The sequence below is a fragment of the Grampus griseus genome (genome assembly GCF_964374135.1).
Source record: "Grampus griseus genome assembly, chromosome: 1".
Taxonomy (NCBI): Eukaryota; Metazoa; Chordata; class Mammalia; order Artiodactyla; family Delphinidae; genus Grampus; species Grampus griseus.
Window position 1 is genome coordinate 144,359,440 of NC_139017.1, and position 19,055 is coordinate 144,378,494.

At 52.9% G+C, this 19,055-nt stretch overlaps 1 protein-coding gene across 1 annotated transcript; it reads right to left on the minus strand.

Moving 5' to 3' along the window:
* Nucleotides 1-18,129: 18,129 nt before the first annotated feature.
* Nucleotides 18,130-18,516, minus strand: LOC309831289 (protein BEX1-like; the record flags this gene model as incomplete). Its single annotated transcript, XM_082668384.1, has 1 exon — nucleotides 18,130-18,516. One exon carries the CDS (start codon nucleotides 18,514-18,516, stop codon nucleotides 18,130-18,132), a length of 387 nt encoding a protein of 128 aa, XP_082524510.1.
* Between the last annotated feature and the right edge of the window lie 539 nt (nucleotides 18,517-19,055).

The window sequence follows — 19,055 nt, forward strand, 5'->3', positions numbered from 1 at the left end:
GAGAGGCCCGCATATCGCAAAAAAAAAAAAAGATGCTAAGACAAGCCCTGCCTTACCAAGAGGGGGCTCTCCCCAGGAGAGAGGTTGGTCTCCATCAACACTTAGCCTGACCTGACAGTCTCTGACTCATGACACATCTGCCCTTGTTGGAATCTTGGGAGTATAGACATTACTCATCCATCCAACCATTCATGAATTCATCCATTTATTCATTCCTATATGTCTGTGGTCAGTGCTAAGGATATAGCAAGCATCAGCTCTGCCTTCCTGGGGTTTACATTCCAGAGCAGCAGCTCTCAAACTCTATATGCATTATTCAAGAAGGGACAATTTGAATAGCCACCTGCAAAAGAATAGAGTTGGATCCTTACTTCTCATCATATACAAAAATTAACTCAAATTGGATGAAAGGCCTAAATGTAAAAGCCAAAACTGTAAAACTCTTAGAAGAAAACATTAGGTAAATCTTCATGACCTTGGATTTGTCAGTGGTGAAAAACCTTGTCAGTGGTTTCTCAGATATGAAACCAAAAGCACAAGTAACAAAAGAAAAAATAAAAGACGTCATGAAAATATAAAACTTTTGTGCTTCAAAGGACACCAACGAAAGTGAAAAGACAACCCACAGAATGGGAGAAAATATTTGAAAATCATATGATTGATAAGGCACTTGTATCTAGAACACATGAAGAACACTTGAGGGAATTCCCCTGGCAGTCCAGTGGTTAGGACTCTGTGCTTTCAGCCATGGCCCGCCCGGGTTCAATCCCTGGTCAAGGAACTTAGATCCCATAAGCCACATGGCACGGCCAAAAAAATAACAAACAAACACTTGAAACTCAAAAATAAATAACCCATTTTAAAAGGAATGAAAGATCTGAAAAGATATTTCTCCTAATAACATATACAAATGGCCAACAAGCACTTAAAAAGACATTCGACATCATTAGTCAACAGGGAAATGCAAATCAAAACCATAATAAGATACCACTTCATACCCAATACCATGCCCACAATCAAAACGTCAGATGCTAACAAGTGTTAACAAGGATGTGGAAAAATCAGAACCCTCATATACTCAGGTACGAATACAAAATAGTACAGCCACTGTGGGAAGCAGTCTGGCATTTCTTCAAAAATTTAAACATAGGGTTATCATTTGACCCAACAAATCCACGCCTAGGTATAGATCCAAGAAAAATGAAAACATACGTCCACACAAAAACTTAAACATGAATGTTCATAGCAGTATCACATCAAATATACATCAACAGATGAATAGATAAACAAAATGTGGTATATCTTTTCAGTGGAATATTATTTGGCCGTAAAAAGTAATGAAGTACTGATACATGCTACAACATAGATGAACCTTGAAAACTTTATGCAAAGTGAAAGAAGTCAGATACAAAAGACCGCATATTATAGGACTCCATGCATATGAAATGTCCGGAATAAGCAATCTATAGAGACAGAAATTAGATTCATGGTTGTTTAGGACTGTAGGAGCTGGTGAGGTGTTCTGAAATAGATTGTGGTGATGGTTACATCACTCTGAATATACTAAAAAGAACTGAATGGTATCCCGTAAGTGAGTGGATTACTTGATACATGAATTATATCTCAATAAAGCTGTTACCAAAAAGCAATCACCCAAGGTATATTCTGCCAGAGCTACAGGCCCATAGGATTGGATTTAAAGCTGCCTGGGGTGGGGTCTGAGCATCAGTGGTTTTAAAGCCCGCCCCCCAGGTGGTTCCAATATGTAGCCAAGGTTGAGAACCACTGGTCCAGGGGAACCAATACCTCCCATTTCCTGAAAGTCCACAAGCTGCCTTACCTTCACTACCTCGTGCCGTCTTTACAACCCTATCCCACGGACGTGACAGGTACAACAGTCTTTTATCCGTAACTCTGAAATCCAAGAAGCTCTGAAAAAGGAGAACTCTTCCATAAATTGGCAGAAATTCGTTTGGCGTCAAAAAACCCGAGCTGAACCTATATGAAGCTATTTATGGTCTTTATTAATCCTACTTAATGTGAATATCCATACATTTCACTGCAGAAATCATCACCTGTTTGCTTACAGGCTGCTCTCCTTACCCCGCTGGGGGTGTTTAATAAAGCATAATGTACACAACAGCACTTTCTAAAACGCTGAAAAATTCCAAACTCCAAACCAGATCTGGACCCAAGCATGTCACATAAGGGACGGTGGACCTATACGTGTTCCCATTTTACAGAGAGAGGAAACTGAGTCTGAAAAAGGCAAAACAACCTGTGTGAAGTCCCAGATAGAGGACTCCTACCCGAATCCTTCCTTGCAGCCAGGAAGACCCTCGGTCCCTTGCCTGCATCCTTCCCTGCTCTCCTTCTTGGCCCACGGACACGTGGGGACTCCTGTTTGCCCAGACATGTGGGCGTCTGCTGCTCCAGGCCCATCTCCAGCCAGCTCCTGGCAGGGCCTCGCCCACCACACGAGGGGCCTGCCCCGCCCGAGCAGGAGCTGGAGCCGGAGCCTGCTTTGTAATTTGCTCTGCCAGCCCGCCCTCCCAGCTGCAAACGGAAAATCCGAGAAGGTGGTCTGCTTTTCTGGCAGATGTCAGCCGCAGCCGGCCAGGGACAGGGTAGCTGCTAGGTTGGAAACACATTTTAGTGGAATTAGCAGAAAGGAAAAATGTTAATTCTGCAACAATGAGACCCTGCCGGCAAGAAAGAAACAGAGAAGACAACAGATTGAGGGCTGCTCCTTCCATGCTTCTTCACCCACCAGTGGCATTTGTTAATGTAATTAATGACAATAATTTCAGAACCAAAACCAAGGCACCAAGAGATGGTGTGAATTGCCTGAGGTCACACAGCAAGGACGCAGCTAAGCAGGACTGGACCCAGCTCCTCCTGATTCTGAAGATCAGCTCTTTTCCCCCACCCCACACACAGAGGGTCTTTTTAGCCAAAAGTCTGTAAAGAAGCTGAACCACTTCTTTCCTCAAGTCAGAGTTATTCAGGGCAAGCAGTAGAGCAGCTTCAATTCAGTCTCCTGCCTTCCCTCCCCTTTGGTATTGGGACTGCCCCCCAGGCCATGTACTCCTCTGCAGCTTGTCTCTCAAGAAGCTTCAGAGATGGGTTAATTAGCCCATTTCACAGATGAGAAGACTGAGGCCTGCAGAGCGAAAGTAGTTGCACCAGGCCACAACCCAGGTCTTCCTCCTCTCTGTGTGATCCTCTGTGTGGCTCTTAGCTGGATGCCAGTTTTCTGCAACTCCACAGTGGAGAAAAGCCTACTCTGGGAGAACCAAGATCCCTTTCCTTTTGTGGACAGAGGGACAGCCTAAGACCATAGGAGTCACGGGAGGGCACTGTTGTACATGGACTCACTCATCACTCATTTGTTCAAAAACCCTGGACACACCCTTCTCTGAGCTCCAGCTAGACACTAGAGACACTGCAGAGGATCAAAAACAGTCCCTGACTCCTGGGAGCTCAGAATCTAGGTGAACAACCTGCAAACCCACCGCTCCACACCCAGTCCGCTGCAAGTTGCAGTGGCTCATCTAAGACCCAGAGGAAACACAGAAGGAGCCCCCCAGGCTGCCAGCAGGAGTCAGGGAAGGCTTCACAGAGAAGGAAGCATCTGAGCTGAGAGTTGAGGGATGAGTTGACGTTGGTCAGGTGCACAAGCTGGAGAAAGGCTGCCCAGGCCCAGGACACAGCATGTGCCACAGCCCAGAGGCGGGAGAGGTGATGGGGACCCCTAGGCAGATTGTGGTGTCCAGAGCATAGAGTGAAACCCTGGGCCCAAGACAGAACCAAAGTCTGGGGACCATCTCCTCCCTCAGTTGGCCATAGAGAGTCATGGCCACAAGGACCTTCCAGGAGGGGCAGGTTTTGAGGGGGTGGCTGTTCATTCTAGGGCACCAACATCCTAAGTAAATGGCCCCACCAAGGAGAAGACCCAACCCTGAGCCCCGAAGTCTGGGCAGCCTCTGTGGCTTTGGACCAGCCAGTGACGACTTCTCTTGGTCATTAATCGCAGCATGTGCTAATGTTTGATAAATTGCCCAACAGTTGCATTAGCTAATTAACTCCCCGAACAAAACCAGAGAGTTCATCTGTTTTTATAAGACGCCCAAGAGCATCCTGGGAACAGGCACGGTGGTCGTGAATAAAAGAGAAACATTCATTTATGGTAATTGGTTTCAGCTCCTCACTTGGCTGCTTGTCCTGACCTAAATGTATCCAGTTGTTCCCTCTGCCTTGCTCTGGTTTGGGGGTCACTCCTAATGGTTTAATTCAACAAAAAATGTCTGCCATTTCCTGTACCCTCTGTCTTTTTTCACCCTCCTCCCAAACGGTTTTCTTGCAAGCAGCCTCTCTGCAAGTCCCTCCCGGAGCTGTTTCCTTCTCAGGGAACAAAGTCAAGATTGTTGACAGAGAAAAAAGGTCTTAACTCCAGGCCAAGAAAAGAAGGTGGGGGAGGGGATAAATGAAGGTCATAATCATTTGTTTGTCTTCCACCCGGACTTCACAAAGCAGGTTTTGTCCAAGGCCGGTGGTCAGGGACTCTGACACAGAACATGGCCCTGGTGACCAGGGGCAATTTATGGGAGGGAATGAACACAAGTCCTCATTCATGGAGCCGCCTCGGAGGAAGTGACTGAGGAGGCACATTCGCGCGGGCAGCCGGGCCCTCCCTGGTCCCTCCTGCGGGCCTGAGGCTGCGGAGGGACAGGGAGAGGCTGGCGGGGTGCTGTGAGTTTTGGCCAAACTTCAAAACCCAAGTGCGGCCCTGCCTTCCTCTGGACGGCTTTTTTTTCCCCCCCAGTCCTGGGCACAGATTATCTCCCCACAGGGCAGTGCCTAGAGACCGTATGGGAGTGGCCGTCCCTCCAACCAACTGGGGGCTCTCCATCCCTCAGGTGGATGCCGGGAGTCTCTGCTAGCCTTTGGGACCCAGGGATGAGAGCAGCAGGAGGATGGGGGCGTGCAGGGGCCGGGGAGAGGATCTGGAATACATTGCGCCATCAGCAGAAACAGCTTGTAAACTTGGTTGGGGTGCATCTGGTAGAAAGGCGTTGTATAAATATTAGATCATTATCGGCGTATTGTGTTTCCAACTTGGGCGGAGGAGGGGCTGGCGGGCCCCAGATGCCTTTCGTCAAGAAGACAAGGATGGCTTCAAGGAGTCCTCGGAAGGTTGCCGACTGCCCTCGGGCAGTCCTCAGGTTCAGGGCTCAGATCCTGGGGAGGGCGGAGTGACCGCCAGCCTAGCCTGCCCAGGCTCTTCCTGGGAAGGACGCTGAGCATCGGGCTGGAAGGGAACAGGGCTGACTGGGTGGGTGGAACAGAGAAGGCCAGTTGGTCCAGGCCAGCAAGGGACACTTTGTCTCGCTGTGTGACCCTGTCCTTCTCTGTGGGTCCCTGTCTCCATCTGAATGGTCATGAGGGGAGCCGATTTTATGACATTTGTGAATACCTACTCGGGGCCACCTTGTGCTGGGCACAGGGGACACGGAGGTAGATACAGCACCGTGGTGGGGAGCTCAGCAACCTCAGGGCCCTTCCAGGCTGGAACGCAGGGATGGGGCATCCTTGATTGTAGAGCTCATTCCCGCTGACCTAGAGCACTGAGCAGCGTCACTTCCCAATGCCTGTACACCCTGGGACCTGAGGGAGTATGTGCCAGCCCATTGCCAGCAGCAGTCTGTGGGGAGCAGGGCCTGAACAGTGCCACCTGCAACATCAAATCACTGTCACACCATCTTCAGCATCATCATCATCAATCAAAACCTGCCCCTCCTGGAAGGTCCTTGTGGCCATGACTCTCTATGGCCAACTGAGGGAGGAGATGGTCCCCAGACTTTGGTTCTGTCTTGGGCCCAGGGTTTCACTCTGTGCTCTGGACACCACAATCTGCCTAGGGGTCCCCATCACCTCTCCCGCCTCTGGGCTGTGGCACATGCTGTGTCCTGGGCCTGGGCAGCCTTTCTCCAGCTTGTGCACCTGACCAACGTCAACTCATCCCTCAACTCTCAGCTCAAATGCTTCCTTCTATGTGAAGCCTTCCCTGACTCCTGCTGGCAGCCTGGGGGGCTCCTTCTGGGTTTCCTCTGGGTCTTAGATGAGCCACTGCAACTTGCACGGGACTGGGTGTGGAACGGTGGCTTTGCAGGTTGTTCACCTAGATTCTGAGCTCCCAGGAGTCAGGGACTGTTTGATCCTCTGCTGTATTTCTAGTGCCCAGCTGCAGCTCAGAGAAGGGTGTGTCCAGGGTTTCTGAACAAATGAATGAAGGAACGAACGTCATCATCATCGTCATCGTCACAATGGCTACCCTTTGAGGCTACCCTCAATGTTAAACCAAACACTTTATTCTCAGAGCAATCTATGAGGCTGACTCTGTCAGTGCCCATTTCACAGCTGAGAAAACAAAGGCAAGGTCATACAGCTGGTAAGGCGTTCCAACCCAAGTCTGTTTGTCTCCAACACAGTCACAAGAAGCTTTTCTGTCAGCAGGCATCACAAAGTGCAAGGGAGCCTGGGAGCCAGCTCTGCTCGTGGCTCAAGGAGAACTTCTAGAAGAGGCCCTTTTGAGCTAAGACCTGCAGGATGAGTGGGAATTCGACAAGGAGGCCCGCTGCAGGCCTTGTTCCCTCCCCTCTCCAAGAAGCCTTGCTGACTCCCCAGCCCCTCCCACTTCCCATCTCTGAGGGCTGGAGAACTTCCAGCCAGCTGTCCTGTGCCGCTTCCCCCAGCCTGGGCCTTAGAGTCTGGCCCCCTCCCCACGTGATCACGTGCAATCCCCTCAGCAACTCTGTAAGGTGACGTCATAATGCAGCGGTGACGTTATAATGCACCGACAGGAAACTAAAGCCCAGAAGGGGCGTGGCTTGCCCCAAGCCTCACAGCCGGTTAGTGGCAAGACTCAAACTCGGCTTCATGATGGTAATATCAGACCCGTTCGGGTGCTTGAGTATGCTCCAAGGACAGCACTGGGCACCGAGGAAGAAGATTCTAGAGCTGGCTCTGCTGTGCTGCCTCATCTGCGGCCTCGAGCAGGTCTCCTCTCCCAAGACCCCAGCCTGCCCTCTCTAGAGAAGGAGAGTCACTGAAGGGGAATCGGACTTTGTGGTGTCTGAGGTGCCTGGGAATTGACATCATCTTGTCCCTGCTCAGCCCTGCCAAACTGCAGTGCCCAACATTAGCGTCTCCATTTGGCAGGTGGGGAAACTGAGGCCCTGGGGGATAACATGACCAGAGCACCAGAACATGCCCAGAAGAGGAAGCCCAGGTGTGGCAAGGACCGGACCCTGAGCCCTGAGGGGCAGGGAGGGTGCTGAGTGTGGAGCAGTACAGAGGGATCGGGGATAGAGTGTCTGCCTCAGATCTGGACAAGGCACTCCTGTGGCAGAGGGAGCAGGTGGACAGATGGCCAGACGCTGAGGGTCAGACAAAGTTCAGTAGCATCTAGTCTAAGTCACAGATGATCTCCCTGCCAGGTGTTGTCTGGCTCTGTCTTGCATACCTCCAGTGGCATAAAGCTCACTACCTCTCAATACCGCTCATCTGATGGTTGGACTGTTCTGATTTTAGTTCATTCAGAGGAAGCATTTTCTATGAAGAAGCAACAAGGAACATCTATGTGAAGAGGCTGGGAGCCACAGGAAGGCACTGGAAGCTGTGAACCTCATCATAGAGAGCTTAGGCTTGTCTGACACCCAGCGACTATCATGAAATCGGCACTCCCAGGGTGCCTTCCCTTTGGGCAGTAACCGCAGACACGGATGCAGCACTTGACGGTTTACATTTGTCCAAATGCATCCTTCTAACCAGCTTGCCAGGTGGCCAGGCAGGAATGACCAGGCAGCCAAGGCGGAGGAGAAGTAGGGGTCCAGAGAAGGTGAGGGCCTGCTCTGCCCAGGTTGCTCAGCCAGCGAGAGGCCATGCCAGGACCAGACTCCGCTCTCCGCTGCCCCGGTGCTGCTGCCACAGTGCTGAGAAGCCACCCATGTAGGGTGCCTGCCACAAAGAACATTCTGGGCCACTTCCAAATTTGGAGTGGGGCACCCCTGAGCCCCTTGGAATTCCAGGCTCTGCTATTTTTAGGCCGATCAGCTGTTCCACCCCTGCTCCCCTACCCTAGGCCCCCCAAGCAGATTTCCCAAGCAATCAAATCCATGTGTCGCCAGTTCCGGGCCCAGTGCTTTGCGAGGTGAGCACTGGATGCTCCGATGCCACCAAAGGGTGCAGGCCCCACCCAGACTGGAACAGTTCTGCTTTTCCCGATGGGCCGGACCCAGAATTGCCTGCCTCGCTCTCTCGTGGGGCCAGACTCTAGATACCCCAAAGCCCTTCCACGCCTCCCAGGAACCTCCAGAAACTAGCCTACTGGACAGAGAAGCTGACTGAGAACCACAGAGAGGTGCGGACACGTGCTGATGTCGTGGCCCAGGTTCTCCCAGGCCCCACAAAGCCCATCTAATTGCTTCCCGCCTGAGCTGAGCTGGGAAGGACCGGTGGAGGCTTCTGCTCTTCCTGCTTCCGCAGGTCGTGGCCTGGTGCCGAGAGAGTAACACAGTCCCACACAGACCCGGAATCAAATCCCTGCTCAGCCACTTGTAGCTGTAAGACCTCGAGCCAGGGCCTGCACCCCACCGAGTCCATCCCCTCATCTCTGTATCGTAGGTAATAATAGGACCTCGTCCACATCGTGGTTGTGAGGTTTCAACGACAACATGCATGTAAAAGGCTTCACACAGGATGCAGAAGGGAGCTGACATCCTGGACATTTTTAGCTATTATTACTTCTTAATGACGTAAAGAGAGGGGCAGAGGTCTTGTTGAATTATCACAAAAAGGGCAGGGAGGAGGCGAGTTTGTTCCTGGAGCTTTGCAGGTGGAGGAGCGACGACATGATCACCGTCGCCCTCAGCACTGTCCCTTGTCTTGTCCTTGTCTGAAGCCCCGCTCCCTGGCAGTGCAGTCCTTAGGGACTCAGGCTGTGCCCACTCCTGCAGCCCCAGCTGCCCGGACCACTAACTCTTCCCTGGACCTCAGCTCCCCAGTTCAACGAGGGCAGGAACCTCGGCCCCAACCTACCCACAGCCCCACAGGATCAGGTATACAGCAGGCATTCCAGAACCGCAGAACACTGGACTTCTGGAAGGGCACAGAGAAGGTGAAAGGTCGCAGGCTTTGTAATACTACAGAGCTGGTTTGAATCTCAGCCCCACCACTTCCTAGCTACGTGGCTTCCAGCATGTCCCTTAATCTCTCTGGGACTCTGTCTCCTTACCTGTAAAATGGGGGTGAGAATAGCACCTACGGGGATAGTTGTGCAGGTTAAAGAAAGCAGACATGAGGCCCTTCATAAACATGAAGATCTGCGTCCCAGGCAGTCAACTCAATGGCTCTGAGGACCATAGCAACCCCACAAGCAAATGGAAACCTGAAGAGGAAAGGGCTCCTCCAAGGTCACACAGAGAATGTCAAACTAAGACCCAAGAATAAGTGGAGCTTTTCCACACGCAATGAGCAGAATCTACAACAAATGCAATAAAAGAAAAATACTGGAGGGGCTTCCCTGGTGGCACAGTGGTTAAGAATCCACCTGCCAATGCAGGAGACATGGATTCGAGCCCTGGTCCAGGAAGATCCCACATGCCTCAGAGCAACTAAGCCTGTGCACCACAACTACTGAGCCTGCACTCTAGAGCCCATGAGCCACAACTACTGAGCCCACGCGCCATAACTACTGAAGCCCTTGCGCCTAGAGCCCGTGCTCTGCAACAAGAGAAGCCACTGCAATGAGAAGCGCATGCACCGCAATGAAGAGTAGCCCCACTCACTGCAACTAGAGAAAGCCCGAGGGCAGGCTTTTTATAAATTTGTAGGTAAATTTATAAAAAGGAAAAAAATATTTCTAAGAAAAATACTGGAGGCTTCTCCATGGTCCAAAAAGGCTATGAGGCCAATCGGGGAAGAAGGCTTTCTGGGCAGGCTGTACACACAGAGTCCCCGGGACAGCATCTGCACAGCCAGGGCCCACTGCCCATGGCCGGCGCACATGCAGCGCCAACGTGTCAGGACTTAACCACAGCCCCCGCCATGAGAACCAGCCACCTCCCTCTACCAGACACCGCTAATTCTTCCAATGTGGCTGAGAGCTAATGAGACTCTTAGGGAGGGAGTGGGGAGGAATGCGACCACCTCTGCTGACAGCCTGCCCATCAAGGACACTCTCCTGGCGGGGACCTGGCCCCTGGGCCCAGAGAGGCTGTGCGGCCAGCTCACAGCTCCAGTGACATGTTGCAGGCACTGGGGGGATGCCTGACCCCTGTCACTCAGAGGGGCGCTGGGAACCGCCACAGCGGGCCAGAACCAGGAAAGGATGGGCCAGCCCAGCCAGCCAGCAGAGGTCTGGTGACTCTGGAGTAGGCCTGAGCAGGAAAATAACAAACTCCCCACCGTCCAATCCCCACCCAACCCCAGTGTCCGGACAGCGCAGCCGATGGGCCTTGGTGCAGCAGGGCTAGCTGGGCTGGCTGGGCAGGTTTGCGGAGGAAAAGATGGACAGGGAGGTCAGTGATTCAGAGCTGACGGCCCAGGTGGCAGGTCTCCATGGGCAGCTCCCCAGTGAGTGAGACCATGTGGATCACTAACTGGCGTGAGAAGATCAGACTTCTGTTTCAAGGCTGCCCCTCCATCCTCCTCTCCCCCATCCCCCTCCTTCATCCCTTCCCCCTCCCCCATCCCCCCACCCCCACGCCCACCGCCCCATGCCTGCTGTGTAATCCTGGGTTGGAGGCAATCTCTCTGGATCTCTGAAGACGGAGCGAGAATAAGATTAAGATCCCAAAGGGAAGAAGGTATCAGAGGCAAATATTTGCCACGCGGGCTCTTTACTCTGGTTCCAACTGTCCCAGAAAGCTGAGGATGAATTACGATTTGAGTTGGGCTCAACAGCTGTGAACGCAGAGAGCAATCACTGATGCTGAGGGCTGGGTAATGCTGAGGACACTCAGATGGATCAGCTGTAGTCATCACTTTTCAGGACCCCCCTGTCTAGCTAAGGACTCGTGACGAAAGGGACCGACATTGTCCAGGAAGAAATAGGGAGGGGAAGTCAGTTTCCACAAGGGAAGGGACCTGTAGGAGACGGCAGTTGAGTCAGACCATAAATGGTATGGTCTCTCTCTTGTGCATGGCATATAGCAGGGGCACAAAGGATGCATGGATGGGTAGATGGGCGGGAGGGATGGTGAATGGGGGAGTGGATGGAGGATGGATGGATGGATGAATGCATAAATGAGTGGAAGGATGGATAGAAGGAAGGAAAGATGATGGATAGATGGATGGATGGATGGATGTTGGATAGTCAGGTGACTGAGCAGATGTGAGCACAAAGTATTGTTTCGTTCAATTTATTCTTACAACAAGTCTCCCAGGTATAAGGATGGAAGTGGCAGCCCCTTTCTCCAGGTTATTAATATAAACACCCGAGGCTGAGAGAGGGAAAGCGACTTGTTTAAGGTGACGGAGTAAATTAGTGACAAAGCCAAGACCAGAATTCAAGGCTCCTGCCTCCTATCCAGTACTCTTTCCACTCCATCACACCCACTTATTCTCTTCTCCTATTCCCCTCCTCCTCCACATAAATATTTGTGTAAAGAAGAAAGAAAAGGAGGAGAGAGGAGGGAGGGAGAGAGAGGGGGAGGCAGGGAACCATCATGATTTTGTGCTAAAGGTCCTGAGTTCTGGCTCGGGTCTTGGGCAAGTCATTTCATTTGTCTTGGCCTTTTTCTCGGGTAAAATGGGCTGTGAACATCTCCTTAGGTCACAGGCAGGAAAAGTGTTGTGAAAGTAGGAAAAGCCCCTACAGATGGGAGGGGAGGGAAGGGAGTCACTTTTTTCATGGCTCTTCACAGACTGAGCAGTGCCCCCTGGCTTCCAAACAGAAGTGAGTCCAAGGGCCAGGTCAGAAGAACAACCCCATTGACTCCCAGACCCCCACATCAGCGTGGAAGCTGGGAGGTTGGGGGTAGGGGGATGGGGTGTCAGATGAATAAGAATAAACACGCTGGGCTCTGAGCTCTGAGGCAGCGAGGAGAGCAGGCAGAGCTGAGCAGACACCACCAGCTCTCAGCTGCCCAGGTCAGCAAGTGGGGCAGAGCAGGAAGTGTCCACAGCAGCAAGAAAGCTTCCACCCCGCAACTGCCCCATTTCTAGGTGATGTCTACGCTCATTCACTCATTCATTCATTCATTTCCTGAGGGAAGGAAAGGGAGTGTCCAGGTACTGAACAGGTGTCATGGGCAGACCTAGCACGAGATTTTGACAAAGGTTTTCCCATCCGATGCTCACCACATAGCAGTGCCCGGAAACGGCAATGATGGGTATCCCCGTTGCTAAGGAGATGCTCTGGCCTTCGAGTCCAGAATCTCAGCTTCAAGTTGCCCCTTTGGACACTGCCCAGTCCTTTACTCTCTCTCTCTGGGCCTGAATTCCTTCACCTGCGAAATAAGGAGAAGAATGTTTCTTCTGCCTGCGATGGGCAGTTATCAGCATGAGGTGGTGCGAGCCCCCCAGACGAGGCCCCATTGCCCAGGCAGAGCAGGAGGTGCCTGGGTGGGCCCCACACAGAGAGGCCTTCCCTGCCCCGGGGTGAGTGGAGTCGGAGCAAGCGTCCCCCGGCCTGTGAGGGTCCAGAGGGCATGGCCTGTTCACTGGAGCGTGGAGATATGAAGGCACCCGTTCTACTTTGTGCAACTGAGTACAGTGATGCTTGCCCCAGAGTTGAAGTGGACCCACCCTCCGCTCCTATCGCTCTTCCTCTCCTCATAATGACAAGGTGGTTTGAGTGTGGACGCTGGAGCCAAGTGCCTGGGGTAGAATCCAGACTTTGCCCCTTCTTAGCTGTGTGACCCCAAGCAAGTTGCCTAATCTCTCTGTGCCTCAATCTCTTAATGTGTAAAATGGGGATAATGACGGGGCCTGCCTCATAGAGCCATCACAAGGATTCGATGACCTTACATGTGCAAAGGGCCTGGAGCAGCACCCTGCACAAAGGATGCACCATGTAAGGATTTGCTATTAATAAAAATATCACTGAGCCTCCCCCTTGATATGAAGTCCGCCAGGAAGCTTTCCGGACCCCACAGGCTGCTTATACTTCTCCTCTTAGCCCCCACAGGCTACTGTGCTTCCCCCTAGCAAGGCTTTTATTCTCCTATAGTTAGGCTTATTCTTGGGCCCATTTTACAGAAAAGGAAACTGAGGCCCGTAGAGGTTAAGTAATTTGTCGCCCTGCCCTGATCTTCCATCCTTGGCTCAGATACCTCCAATAACAGGAAACTCCTTCCCACCCAGCCTGGGGAGGCGGTACCATCTGAGCTGAGTTTTGCAGGATAAGAGTTAACCAGGAGAGAGTTGGGAGCGGGAAAGGCACTGCAGGCAGAGATTCCGCGTGATGAAGCCATGGAGGTGAGAAACATCCTTGTGTGGGAGGAACTTCTAGCAGTTGCTAGTGCTGGAGCACAAAGTGGGGCAGGGGGCTAGCCGGGGACTGGGATGCAGAGGTGGGCTCCACCGCATCACAGGGGCCTTGAATCCCAGGCTCAGATGTGATGCTACAGCGACGGGGAAGCCATTAGACCATTTCAGCAGACATGGAAATGGCCAGATTTCTATTTGGGGCCCTCCGTGAGCTATAAACACCATGCAAAGCTAGCTATTATGGCTAATAACGGTTTATCACCCTGAGCCACAATTGCCATTTTCACGTCTATTTCCCGCTAGATCAAGAAGCCAACGAGGGCAGGACCTGTGTGTCCTGTATCTCTGTGCTTGGCACAGAGCGGACACTCGGAAGATGCTGTCGAATTAATTAATTAAAATGAAGCACATGATACCAACTACCGTGAACTGTTTTGCGGAAGAAAAACTTTGGGATCAGGAAGCCTTCAATGCAAACCCCGATGCCAGCTCTTCCTGCAGAATGGCCTTGGCAAGCTGAGTTACATCTCCGAGTGTCCTCCTCAAAATAAGTTCAATAATTCCTTCCCCACCCTGTAGAGCGCAGCGGTTAAAGGCAAGGGCTTTAGAGATTGCATTCTCAGGCTTGAACCCTTGGTTCTGCCACTTACTAGCTGTGTGGTCCTGCGTTTTTATTTCCCTCTCTGTGCTTCAATGTCCATCCCTTTAAAATAGTGATGGTGTGACCTGTGTCATGGGGTTAGTGTGGGCATTCTGTAAAATCATGGGTGTCATCAATAAAAATTTTTTTAGAAAGATTCCTTCCTCCCCGGTTACGGTGCCGTTCCAGACACAATGCCCAGCACACACAAAGCCCCTCAGTAAATAACAGCTAAAAGAAAAGCGTGAAGACCTTGGACACAAAGCACCAGAACTGCTGCCTGGTACAGACGTCAGCAAGCGGGAGGGAGAGTGTCAAGGGGCAGAATTTGAAATCTGAGGATCTGGACTTGAATCCTGGCCCTGCTCTTTCCCAGCTGTGCAACCTTAGGGAAGTAAATTAACCTCTCTCGTTTCCTCATCTGCTCAATCTAAGTATTGACAATAATACCAATCTCAAGGACTTGTCGCATGCACTGAAGGAGATCACGGATGCGAAAGTGCTTCATGTATACAAATGTGGGTGACGATTATTATGATCGTGACAGCTCATAAAACCCGGGTGGAGCTTCCTGTTATAAACTAGCTCTCCCTTACTCCGCCCGCAGACCAGGCGCTGGCTCAGTGCTTTGTTCTGGGCATAGCTGGAGGGGCCAACTGGGCTGGGGCAGAGGCCAGGGCCGGCTCCCCGCTCCCACCATCTGCACCGCGGGGTCGGCCCATCTGTCCAGCAGTGGGCACACATGTGGCCTCATCTGAGGGTGTAGGGTCGTTGGGGTCAAGCAGGAGAAAATTGGGGGCAGATGAGGGGAAGGTTCCAGCTTATTTTTAGAAAAGGGGGAAAGAGGGGAAGACAGGAAGGCCCTTGTTCCTCGGCATTTCCACCATGTGGATGGCAGGCGGGAGGGCAGGCAGGCAGGATTGGAGACAAAGATGCGTCTGCTCCTGGGGCTGCTGCCACGGCTGTTGCAGGACCTCAGAGGACTGTCGGCGCGGCGTTCTCACTCGCAGCCCTGCCCATGGGAGCCCTTCAGGACCCTGAAGGAGACTGCACCATCTAGAGGGGCTGAGCCCGCAGGGTCCATTTGCACTTTAGGAAGGACCCTCCAACTGCACTGTCAAGGATAGCTCGTGGGGGGGAATCTGGCGCCAGGGAGGCCAGTGGGCGCTCCCAGCACAGGGCCTGGCACACAGTAGACCCACGAAAGGTACAAGTCCTCTCCTCCTGGCCCTCCCTAAGGTTCTGAGGTCCTGGCACCTCTCCAGGTTAACCTGCCTTGTGTCCCAAGAGGCAGCACAGTGGAGTGAATAAGACGGTGACTCTGGAATGTGAATCCCGGCTCTTCCACTTTCTGGCTGTGTAACTTAGGGCCAGTTGCTTAATCTCTCTGTGCCTCAGTTTTTTTGTCAGTAAGATGGATGTAGCCGTAGTTCATACTGCATAGGTGTGTGGTGAAAATAAAGTAATATGTGTTAGACACGGAGAGCAGTCAGCTAGCACTCGGCGTCCGCTGCTGTTGCCGTCAGCCTACAGTAGGGCATGCACATCTGGGGTGGCCTGGTCCAGGAAGGAGTGAGCTGAGCGTGCACCGGGCTCTCCAGCAGGACCCCTCAATGGGGGAGAGGCAACCAGACTGTGGTGGGCTTGGTGTCAGAGCACAGGCTGGGCCGGGCCAGGGGAGGCGGCAGGCCTGCCCCGCGGCAGTGGGCCAGCCCAAGGCTGGAGGTCGGCAGACACCACCGTGGCTCCCATGGGTGTTTTTGAACAGAGCCCAAAAATGACAGGAATTTTCCAAATCGCCTGTTTTTCCACTCTCCGGGCTCCCAGCTCCCCACGCTCAGATCTAACTCTGAATAGAACTTTGAAATATGTCAAGAACAAGAGGGTGAAAGACCCCAGAGAGGACTGTCAATGCCAAGTCCAGGTGGTGGCACGCTGGCCAGAGCTGCCCGTGGAAAAGGATGAGAGAGGATGCACGTGTGGGAGGTGTGTCCTCATACCTGGACACAAGAGCTGGTGTGCACGTCAAGCGGCTATGAGTGTTGGTGCGTGCGAGTGTCTGTGCACCTGATCGCACACTCAGGTCAGCGTGCGCATGCCTGCATCTACCATGGTTGGGTTCCCATGGGAACAGCTGCCCGGCTACAAGACGCACGAGAAATGGCATGGGCCAAGCATTTACCAGCCTGACACACAGTAGGTGTTCATTACCTGTACTCCCCATGTCCACTCCTCTACGCATGTAAATGCAGGGAGCACACCTGCCCACGTGTCTGCCTTGCCTGTGTGCGACAGAGGCGCCTTGGCAGTCACTGGACCTGGGGCAAGACGGGAAAGAGAACTGAGGCCTGCCCTGCTTCAGTCTACCTGGTCCTGGGCAGGAAGACCTGCCCCAAGGCATGAGATTCCCACGACGTCAGGGGACTGGGTGAGGCGTGGGGGTTTGCATAAGCGCATCCAGACCACCAGCTCAGCCCCAGCCGAGGTACCCCCAGACGGGCAGCAGGCTCAGCATCCCAAGAGACTGGAGAGCCCTGGGAGGCCACCCACAGCAGCCCAGGGGCATGGACCCGCCTGGGGCCCCACAGGTCCAGGGCTGGGACTGAAACCAGCTGTCTCGATGAAGAGCACAGACTTAGAAACCTGACAGGCCAGGGTTTGAACTGCGGTTCTCTCTTTGACTAGCTGGGTGACCTTGGGCAAGTCATTTCACCACTCCTAGTCTGTTTCCTCAGCGGGAAGTGAGCATTCTAAACCTCAGGGGTCAGTGCTGGGCTTGATGATCTGGCCCCTGACTCCCACTCCAGGGCTCTGGTTGGGTCCAAAGGAACCCCCCTCCCCTCAGGGGGCAGCTGAAGGCTAAGGGACAGGGTCCCAGGTGCCCCCCAGGAGACTTTCTTCTCTAGGTCACCCTGAGAGGGATCCAGAGCCCTGTCTTGGGAAGTTAGTGACCAAGCCTCTAGCCCCTGCCTGGCCTTAAGCAAGTGTCTGCTCCTCTCTGGGCCTCAGTTTCCCTACCTCTACCAGGAGGGGTAGCTAGGGGATCTCTCGGGAGCCTCCCCATTCCAAAGACCCCTGGCTCCACAGGAGAAGGTAATTGGGAGCAGCTGCCTCGAGAGCGAGCGTGGGAGCATTGGGGAGGGGGTCTCGAGGCTTCCCCAGCCGCCGGACACTGCCCCGTGGTTTATGTCAAATTGTCAGCCCCAATCCTGCTTTCCCCCTGGGCAGGGCCGCCTTCAGTGGGCCTCAGGAGAGGTGGCCTGTCCAGCCGCCGTGTTTACAGTGCTCAGACGCCGCCGGGAACCTGATCTGGGCAGACCAGGGTGGGCCGCCCCACGGGACCCAAGCCGTGTCCACACTCATTTCCCGGAGACTGAACATGGCCTGCCCGCCCGCCTTGCGGAGTCCAGCTGCCCGGCCACCCGCCCACGGAGGGCCCAGCTTCTTGCAGGCAAGCGCCATGGACAACTGCAGAATGCACAAGGGCCCGGGGAGCCAGAGCAGGGCTGAGGGGAGGGGGGTGCAGAGGGAGAGAGGAAGCAGCGTCCCCCTTCCAGACAGGTTCATGCTGCGTCCCCCCAGGCAAGTGTGCTCTCCGCCCCCCTGCCCAGGTGTGTTTACCCTACCGACTTGCTGATGGACTAGCTCTTCCCCACACCCAGTCACCTAGGTCAGAGTCAGCACACTACAGCCCACGGGCCAAATCCGGCACCGCCTGTGAGTGGAGATTGTCTTTTACATTTTTTTTTCTTTTTTAAACTGCTTTATTAACTTCACAATATATAAAGAACATCTCTCCATGCAATAGGTAAAACTCTCCTGCTGACAGAAACTTACAGATTGGGTCAGAAACACAACATTCAATTAGAAGCTGGTAACAGGAGACCCACAAGAAACAAGTAACACCAAAAGGTTTACAACAAAGGTACGTCACAAACATGTAAGTTTAGGAAGCAGGTGTGTCTCCCTACTAACTTCAAGGAAAACATCAGGTTTCAAAGCATAAGGCAAAACTCATCATGACGGTCACGGTGAGGGGGGTCAGTGCTAACCGCCCGCAGACTATGACTCAACTGCTTTTCCCTCAGCTTTTCCATCAGCTGCCTCCCCTCCTCCCCAACCCTTTCCATGTTCTCTTCTCTCGTCCTTGCCTGTGGCTCTTCAAGCCTCTGAGTCATGTCCCATCTGCACTGCAGGATGGGCTGCCTAACACGGAACCTCCTACGATTTCCTCTAGGTACACAATATTCACCAGCTTCCAAAGGGAGGGCGAAAGGCTCTCCTTTATTAGCATCTCGCCCCTTTTCATCAGTGTTTTCATTCTCCTGGTTGGCATTTTCCATGTAGAGATTTCTTACTGCTTGTTCCTCTTTGGACACCATCGCTCCTGGGCCCATCCTCGCTGTCTCCGGCTCCTCCTGATTTTTGCTGCAAGTGCGCCGCGCGACACTCCCACTCGCAGAGCTGCTGCCCCCGCGCCTCGTACTCTGGGGGGCCGACCCCGGCCTGCACTCCCTCAGGGCCACCGGGAGCAGGGACCGAGAAGGGAGCGAGCGACGGCCGGGTCTAACACTAGCGCGGGACATGCGCGAGTTGGCGCGGGCCGGTTACGTGTGCCCTCTTTTACATTTTTTAATGGTTGGGAAAAAAATCAAAAGAAGAATATTTTAAGACACATGAAAATTATATGAAATTCAAATTTGTGTCCGTAAATGAGGTTTTAGTGGAGCGCAGCACACTGTTCATCTATGTATGTCTGTGCTTGCTCTCTCCCTGCAATGGCAGAGTTGAACAGCTGTGAAGGAGACTGTGTGGCCGGCAGAGCTGAGATTATTTACTATATGGCCCTCCACACAAAACACTTGCCCACCTCTGATCTGAATCATTCGTGAGTGGCAAGTATAAACCTCAGGTGTCAATC